At 36.0% G+C, this 8,508-nt stretch overlaps 1 protein-coding gene across 1 annotated transcript; it reads left to right on the top strand.

The window, feature by feature from the left end:
* The first annotated feature begins 2,022 nt into the window (after positions 1 to 2,022).
* LOC123540464 (uncharacterized) lies at positions 2,023 to 8,002 on the top strand. The gene is made up of 6 exons (XM_045325540.2): positions 2,023 to 2,332; positions 3,058 to 3,225; positions 4,652 to 4,913; positions 5,244 to 5,353; positions 6,511 to 6,611; positions 7,044 to 8,002. The coding sequence occupies exons 1-6, from the start codon at positions 2,099 to 2,101 to the stop codon at positions 7,300 to 7,302; spliced, it is 1,134 nt and encodes a 377-aa protein (XP_045181475.2). The 5' UTR covers positions 2,023 to 2,098; the 3' UTR covers positions 7,303 to 8,002.
* The last annotated feature ends 506 nt before the right edge of the window (positions 8,003 to 8,508 follow it).

Below are 8,508 nucleotides of genomic sequence, written 5' to 3'. Positions count from 1 at the left end.
CCTTCTCCTAGAGTCTTGAAGTAATAACACTGTCTGCCGACGAAACCAGTGGTCATTAATTCGAGTCACCGCTCGTGCATCTAAAATTACGAAGTTTTGAGGTATATTCGTGTATGGGTATCTTACAACTGGCACGGCAAAGAACTAGGGAAACTGATGGAAGTGGAGCGGCTTCAGCATCTTGCACTATGTTCTAACTGAAAAATATTTGCAGACCATGAGCCGATTTTAACGTGTGAAGATTGGGATATTGAAGTAATATAAACTGTGACGTTCATGTGGAGTTCGTTCAAGCTGAAACCTTGTACAGTATACTTTCGCTGCCCCGACCCCAACAGCGAAATACTGGATGGCATTTACTCTTGTCACGTTTATACATTTCGATTCTGAGAACCACTTCCTTTTGAAGAAAAAATAACATTCGATAATGATCTTAATAATAGACATTTAATATCTGAAGAAATGTTTGCTCATGGGTCGGTAATCGATCGACTTTAAGCTGTGATGACATTTTACTTATGTAGCCGGTGCTGTAAATTTGCAACACGAGCTCAACGTGCAGAATTCACAACACTCCCGCGTGAAAGAATCAACCATGTTTGATCATATTTCTCGATACTACAGATCAAAGAGCTATAAAAATAAATAGATTGGCAACTTGAAAGGCATATAGAGCAAATCTCGCCAACCTCCCGTGACAAAAAAACGAGATCTCGTTTACCGAAAGTGGCGCTTTCTCCACGCGCCATTTTGTATGCGAAAGCAATTATTCATCGGTAAAATAATTATCACCGTATGACCACGCTTCTTTCGATGGCAAAAAAAACGTGTACTTCGTGTCTTAAAACCATTTCACATTAAACTAATTTTGTTTTAGAAGCTAACATATATTTTAAATGTAGTTTTAAAGGTACAAATTGTAACTCCATGCTCGCCGATGTTTGTTTTTAGTAAGATAACGCCAAATCACGCTCTGACACGAGCTCACGCGAGATTACAGCCAGTTGCCATTCTGTGTATTTTATACTTCTTTGTACAGATACATAAATATCCAATCTGACTAAAGTACTTGATCTTCTAAACGAAGATCTGAGAACGACCCATTCACATTCGTCTTCTGTATATTTTGGATTTCCAGTATTGCTATTTTTATTTTATCCAATCAGACGACTTGTTCGAATGTTAAAGAGTAAGAAAAATGTGCAGACATTCTAGGGCTCGAACCCGGGACCCCTCTCTTACAAAGCAAGTGGCCTACCGACTGAGATAGCCGGCTATCTGACACATTAAGACATAAGAATTGTAAATATCAAAATTCAAGGCTACAGGTAGATTTGCAAGATGTTGTAAGTTAGGCTCTGATTGGCTAGCGAAAGGGTCGTCAGAACGAGGCTATGAATAGGTCGTTCTCAGATCCTATGCGTAGCGTAATAGGAGATGTACTTCAGTCAGATTGCATAAATATCAAAATTTGCTTTGGTGATTTTAAAGTTTTCGAGTACTTTACAAGAAACAAAAACATATATGATTTGGGCGTTTTTACATGTTTAGGAGCACGTCACAAGTTATTTAAACCACTCCGTCAGCTGTAAATTTACTGGACAATGCACCCTTAGCAAACACTATGAGTCGCTAGTGATGGACAATCGGCGTCACTGTATGTACACAGACTTTGCGTGTCCGCTGTGTAATCATGTTAGTAGGTAAGTAGTAATATTGGAAATCAATCGAAATTTCTGCGTCAATTAATATTTCTAGAAATGCCTAATTGTTGACTGATTGCCAAGCTACTAGTATACTTAAACCAACTTTTATTTATCTATACATGTATACTAAGCTAAGGCATTTTTACCTTACAAAAATTTTAGTAAAAAGCGCGTGCCTTCTTACATTTAAAAATATCCAAGGCTTTAATGCATATATGAGCATCTTAACAAAATATATTGTCATAGCACACGTCGAAAAAAATACTTATGCGTATAAAAATTAGCCTATCCGGAACGTTAACACATGACGTCACGTTGCCAAGACGTCAAGACGTTAGCTCTGTGGCTACAACAAACATAGGGCGCGAATTCAACAGCCAAAATGACAAAACATGCCAAAATTTAAAGAGAAGACAAAGATTATTGAGGTGAAGCCGGTTGACGCAGCCGACACGGCTCATATCATGAAATATGATGAGAAGAACGTCAGCGCTTCCCCTGATATTAGAGGAATAATATCGCGCAAGGTCAGTTTGCTTGGAAACGCAATTATGGATAACACCTCTGAAGACGGGAGCGATTCCACGATAGTTAAGACAGAAGAAGACGAGGTGAAATATGTGCAGGTGAATTGGCGATTATTTAGATAATAATAGTAAACATGATGATAAGTCGATATTTTTTTATTTAGATTCTATTTATTCATGAATTTATATATTTATTGTTTGATTGTTAATGCATGTGCTTGTTTTCTTCATTCGTTCGTTCGTTTGTTAATTAATTAATTTGTTTATTTGTTTATTGATAACGAAAACGAGAAGCTGTGTCATGTGATGACAAAAAACTTTAGAAAATATTATGTGTTACGTCTTTTAGTTTGTCTATGGAAATTTGAATACATACGTATTGAATATGATCCTGTACACTGTGTGGCGGTCTTTATTTATGTTCATAATGTGCATGTTTCAACATGTTCAATTTTAAATAAGTGTACACCAGACATTTCCAGAATTGGTAAAAATAAAAGATGTACAATATGAGCCGCGCCATGAGAAAACCAACATAGTGGCTTTGCGACCAGCATGGATCCAGACCAGCTTGCGGATCCGCGCAGTCTGGCCAGGATCCATGCTGTTCGCTTTTATAACCTACTGCAATTAGAGAAACCGTTAGTGAACTGCATGGATCCTGACCAGACTGCGCGGATGCGCAGGCTGGTCTGGATTCATGCTGGTCGCAAAGCCACTATGTTGGTTTTCTCATGGCACGGCTCAATGTAGATATCAGCCTTCTCACTATGAGGTTCCTGTGTTTACTGTTTATTAATTGCTTACTCATTTTCTGACTACAGAATATGATGAACGTGATCAAAAATGGTGAACAGATGAAGAGAAACGTAGTCGATGAAGTTACTAAAACAAATGAAGGCAATAACGATGTGGATAGTAAAGATGTCAGTGGCGACACCAATGATGGAGTGAATGAAACCAAGAAAAAGAAGGGAAAGAAAAAGAAAAAGGTATTTTATTATTTGCTTCTATATCTCACATGTGTTGTTGGCACAGTCCTATATTTATAATGCAATTTTTGAAATCAATTCACGGACAAGTACATGTGGACTTTAGATACATATTCTGTTTGTGACATATCTGCCATAAATTTCCTTTGTCCTTGCTGATTTCATGATTTTCATAAACCTGGAAATTTTTGCCGATTTCATGATTTCAACGAACCTTCCTTTTTTTGCCGATTTCATGATCATAAACCTGGATTTTCTTCCCAAGATACAAGATACAAGAAGATTTATTTAACGTCGGATAAGTATAAAACATATAACACTAGCTTAAAGCTATTTTCCGACAAACACATGTAAATAAGCCAAACATAAGTAAAACAGCTGTAATAAAAAGCATACATGTTAAAGCACATTAAGACAAATAAAGCAACTGATAAACAAATCACAAATTATCACATACATGTTACAGCATATTAAAACAAAAAGCACATAAGTACTAGCAAATAAAAGGAAAAGGAAAGCAATTTACCACATACAGATTAGAACACATTTAAAGCAACATAAAAAAGATTAGCTGACACTACACAAAAATTAATAAGAAGAGTCACATTTTACAACAGGCATTTAAAAACTACTTAAAAACAGCTGAGGAAAAAATTTGCATCACCAGCATGTAGCATACTATAACTAAAACTAAAAAAAAAGAAAACAAAGGGTTACACACACAGAACTAGAAGTTACATTTAAAACCATTGGTATTATACAATACCAATACATGCATTACAGATGACAAAGCAAGCATACTACAAAAAAAAAAAAACAAACAGAAAAACAAACAAAAAAACCTAAGACACACAGGGGAAGCAAATAAAGCCGATTTCCCGATTTCATGATTTCTGTAAACTTGGAACTTCTTGCAGAATTCATTGGATGTTCTGTAGATTTCATGATTTCTATAAACCTGGATGTTCTGTAGATTTCATGATTTCTGTAAACTTGGATGTTCTGTAGATTTCATGATTTAAATAAACCTGAGTGTTCTGTAGATTTCATGATTTTGCGTATTTCATAATTTCCATAAACCTGAATGTTCATTATTTCTATAAGCCTAGATGTTCTGTAGGTTTCATATTTAAACTTGGATGTTCTGTAGATTACATGATTTCTATCAACCCTGATGTTCTGTAAATTTCATGATTTCCATAAATCATAAACCTGGAATCTGAAAATAATCACGTCAAAGACTGCCAAGTGTGTCCTTAATAAGTTAGGCGTAGAACATAAATCACAATTTACTCTAGAATACACATTTTATATTGAACTTTTGGACGGAACAGCACTAGAAATTAAATCCATACCAAATCACAAATACATGTAAAAAGGTACAGAACTAAAACTATAAACTATAAATGTCATAAATATTGTACAGAAAAAGAACAAGGCTAAACTTAAAGCAGCCGAGACGGATGAAGCAAAGCAATCCAACGACAAGAAAAGTAACGAGAATCCACAAGAAGATGAAGAAGTTGTGGACATTGGACAGACAGATACAAAGGAAAAGAAGAAGAAACGAAAGCTTCCGTGCCTATTTGGGTTTGTCGCTTCTTGGCTTGCCAAAAGGAAAGAGCGAAGAAGAGAAAAGAAAAGAAAAGCCATTGAAGCAAGGTCTCAGACCCCTGCCGAATCATTAGGTATGGCTAGTCTGATGTAGTTTACCTTCAAGGGTTTAGCCCAAACATGGGAATCAGTAAGCATACATGCTTAAACGATTATTTCTTAACTCTTAGCCTTCTGGTGGCAAGTGATTCTACCTTTGCAACCAGTGCAGACAAAGATCAGCCTGTCATCCGCGCAGTCTGATCATGATCTGCACTGTTCGCTATTCAGTCAGTAAATTTTCAGTGAACATCACTTCAAAAGGTAAATGGTACTGCGCAAATGGAATGATAGACAAGTCAGACGAGTCCATTTAAGAAATTTAGCAGGCTAAAGGTTAATTATCATATTATGTTTCAATCTAGTTGAGTACGAGCACAAGCGGGCAAAAGGAGGCATGGCATTCACAGTGCAGGTCGACAGTAGACCAATGAGGAAGGCTGTTCTGCCACCAATCAAGCAACACCCAGGACCCGTAAGTATTAAAAATTTATATCGCACAATACTTGACCATTATTCTAGTTACAAGTGAGTTAAAAGTTATACAAAAATTTCAATTTTATTTGTAAGTAATGCATATCATATATTTGACTAGGAGATCCCTTGGAAGCACAGAACGCAACCAAACAACTGAATGAGTTTTCTTCTGGGAGGTAATAAAATGTTTAAAATGGCTAAAGGGGAAAAGTGGAACTCTTTATTAAAAAATACTAAATGGACTCCATGACCCCCCCCCCCCCCCCCCCCCCCCCCCACCACCACACACACCAAACAAACACAGAAATAACAACAATGTTGAGTTAAGTTAGCAAACAAAAAGAATTATAAGGGAGAGAGTTTCTAATAAAAGCTTATAGCTTCCTACTCAATTCTCTATGTTTGTACATTTATAAAACTGTGAAATTGTAATTATGTCAATAATAAACCAAACAAAAAGAATAAGAATTCACTGTCCATGTACGTTTAATTTAGGGACATTTAGTTTCAAATGCCTTTAACATTTTTGAAATTTTCATTATAGGATGTTATCTATAGGGTATTTTTAAACTTCTATATCGACCTTACAATGATAACTAAACAATTTTGACTCAAGTCATCGCCGGATCCATATTTAACTTTCAACCGGGTCCAAATGTCACTTTCAGCTGAGTCCACTGTGCAATTTCCAGCTGAATCCATTGTGCAATTTCCAGCTGAATCCATTGTGCTATTCCCAGCTGAATCCACTGTGCAGTTTTCAGCTGAATCCACTGTGCAGTTTTCAGCTGAATTCACTGTGCAATTTCCTGCTATCCATTGTGCGATTTCCAGCTGAATCCATTGTGCAACTTTCAGCTGGATCCGTTTAGTTTCAGGATACATTCCTTAACATGCCAGCAGCACACTAAATGTGATGTGTTTTTATTTCATCATACTGATTTTTGTTTTCAAATGTTTTTGTGTGGAAAGTAACACAAGAATGTTCCAGTGAAAATTGTCTGTCCATAAAAAAAAGCTTGGAACCATTTTTTCTTATAAAAATACCGATTATTGCGTCACAGTATACGTTGCTCTTTAAGTCTTTTTATTTTATCTTCTGATGTTCACTTAAAGAGTTTTTCATGACTTTTTATATAATTTATTTATCTTAAGATCATGCAAGGTATGGACGAGAAATTGAGACTAGCTGAGCAGAAAAGAATGGAAGAAATTACAAAGAAGAAAGAGTCTGCCAAAGAAATTGACAGGAAAATGTAAGTTTCTTTTTATTTCAGCAAAATGTTAAAATAACAAGGTTTTATAAGAACACTAGTTAATGTGACATCATAATTGCCCAAATAAATGGTCTTGTAATTTACCAGGAAGATTTGAGAACAAAGATATTTAGTTGAACCATACTGTAATCATGTTAAGAACAAAGTATGCATGCGTTTTCATTGTTAAAGTAACTTGAATAAGAAGTATCTTAAATACAATGTAATATATATTCTGCTTCTTAGTCCAAGAAAAGTTAACCGAAATAAAACAAAACTATGTTCAGGATCTAGCACAGATAGTGACAGTTTTCATGCAAAGAAGAAAAAAAAGATAATTTGAAAGATTTGATCAGCATCGATTCGATTTAACGCTATACTAAACTCAATATAGGCCTACATATAGAGCATGTAATCAATTTTCAATTTCAGAGCCGAATGTCAAGAAAGGAAAACAGAATCGGAATATCACTTCAAGCAAAAGGCACACCTTACAATCAGATACAAGCAGTATGGTGCAGAGAAAAACCGAGCTCGTCTGCAGGAAGATCGCCGCTGCTCCTCCCCAATGCTCCGAGCACCATCCACACTGCCACCACTACGCAATGTCAGGGTCAAACCATCCGCCAAAGGCAGACCGAACGGGTCTCCTACCGCCGAAGACCCTGATGATGCATTGTTCAATTTCTAAGTAGCAAGCCGACCGACTCCCGCCAAAATGGTAGACCTTCCGTAAAAACTGGTCACGTGATAACATTTTTTATTAGCTTTTCGTAAATTGATTTTATTCAGTTTTTTCATAAATTAAACTTATTGTAGTTAGAAAAAGAAGAATGTTTTAAAGGTGACCACATATTTCCATCTATTCATGCAATATAAATATTTGTAAATTCTTTTTGACATAAAGGTCATCATAAAGTCAACAACATATTACGGATGTATAAATGCTACAAATGTATCTTCTGCAAAAAAAGGATTCCAGTTATTTTTCCTGTCACAGAATTTTTTTTTAGTTTTAGAATGTCAACTGACTGGATTTGCAATACTCTGGTCACATGTTATATACGCATAATACCAAAACAAACATTGTAGTTTTGCTGCATAACAGTATTGAGCTCTCTACCCCTATGTTTCAGACTTACATCTGAAGTACCTATACTAATATATAGAAGGGATTTTTTTTTAAGTCGGGGATTGACGCAACCACTCAATCCACGAAAAATTAATCCCTCTATAATTAGTCCACAGTATTGAGCTCTCTACCCCTATGCTTAAAATTTACAGTATTGAGCTCTTTACCCCTATGCTTCAGACTTCCACAGTATTGAGCTCTCTACACCTATGCTTCAGACTTCCACAGTATTGAGCTCTCTACCCCTATGTTTCAGACTTCCACAGTATTGAGCTCTCTACCCCTATGCTTAAAATTTACAGTATTGAGCTCTTTACCCCTATGCTTCAGACTTCCACAGTATTGAGCTCTCTACCCCTATGCTTCAGACTTCCACAGTATTGAGCTCTCTACCCCTATGTTCAGATTTACATCTGAAGTACCTATACTAATATATAGATGGGATTTTTTTTAAAGTCGGGGATTGACGCAACCACTCAATCCACGAAAAATTAATTCCTCTATAATTAGTTCACAGTATTGAGCTCTCTACCCCTATGCTTCAGACTTTCATCCGAGGTACCGTAGATTGTTCTATACTTAATAGATGGGGCTTTTAAAAAGAATCACTCATTCCACGGAAAAATAAATCTCTCTATGATTAGTCACCAGTATACGGACGATATTAGATTCGGAAAAAAAAATTCACAAAATTCGCGTTCAGAAATATCAAACAGTTTTGACAGATGTATACAAAATTGTGCACTACATGCAAAATTCAAACTT

Source organism: Mercenaria mercenaria, chromosome 16 (genome assembly GCF_021730395.1).
Source record: "Mercenaria mercenaria strain notata chromosome 16, MADL_Memer_1, whole genome shotgun sequence".
NCBI lineage: Eukaryota > Metazoa > Mollusca > Bivalvia > Venerida > Veneridae > Mercenaria > Mercenaria mercenaria.
Note: the sequence above shows the minus strand (reverse complement) of the source record. Positions and strands in the feature narration are given on the sequence as shown.

What these genes read in the sequence shown, in the direction of transcription:
- LOC123540464 (XM_045325540.2), top strand. Translation starts at nt 2,099, where the DNA reads ATGCCAAAATTTAAAGAGAAGACAAAGATTATTGAGGTGAAGCCGGTT. An exon ending in GACCCCTGCCGAATCATTAG is followed by an intron (nt 4,914 to 5,243) that starts GTATGGCTAGTC and finishes GTTTCAATCTAG; the next exon opens with TTGAGTACGAGCACAAGCGG. An exon ending in AAAGAAATTGACAGGAAAAT is followed by an intron (nt 6,612 to 7,043) that starts GTAAGTTTCTTT and finishes TTTCAATTTCAG; the next exon opens with AGCCGAATGTCAAGAAAGGA.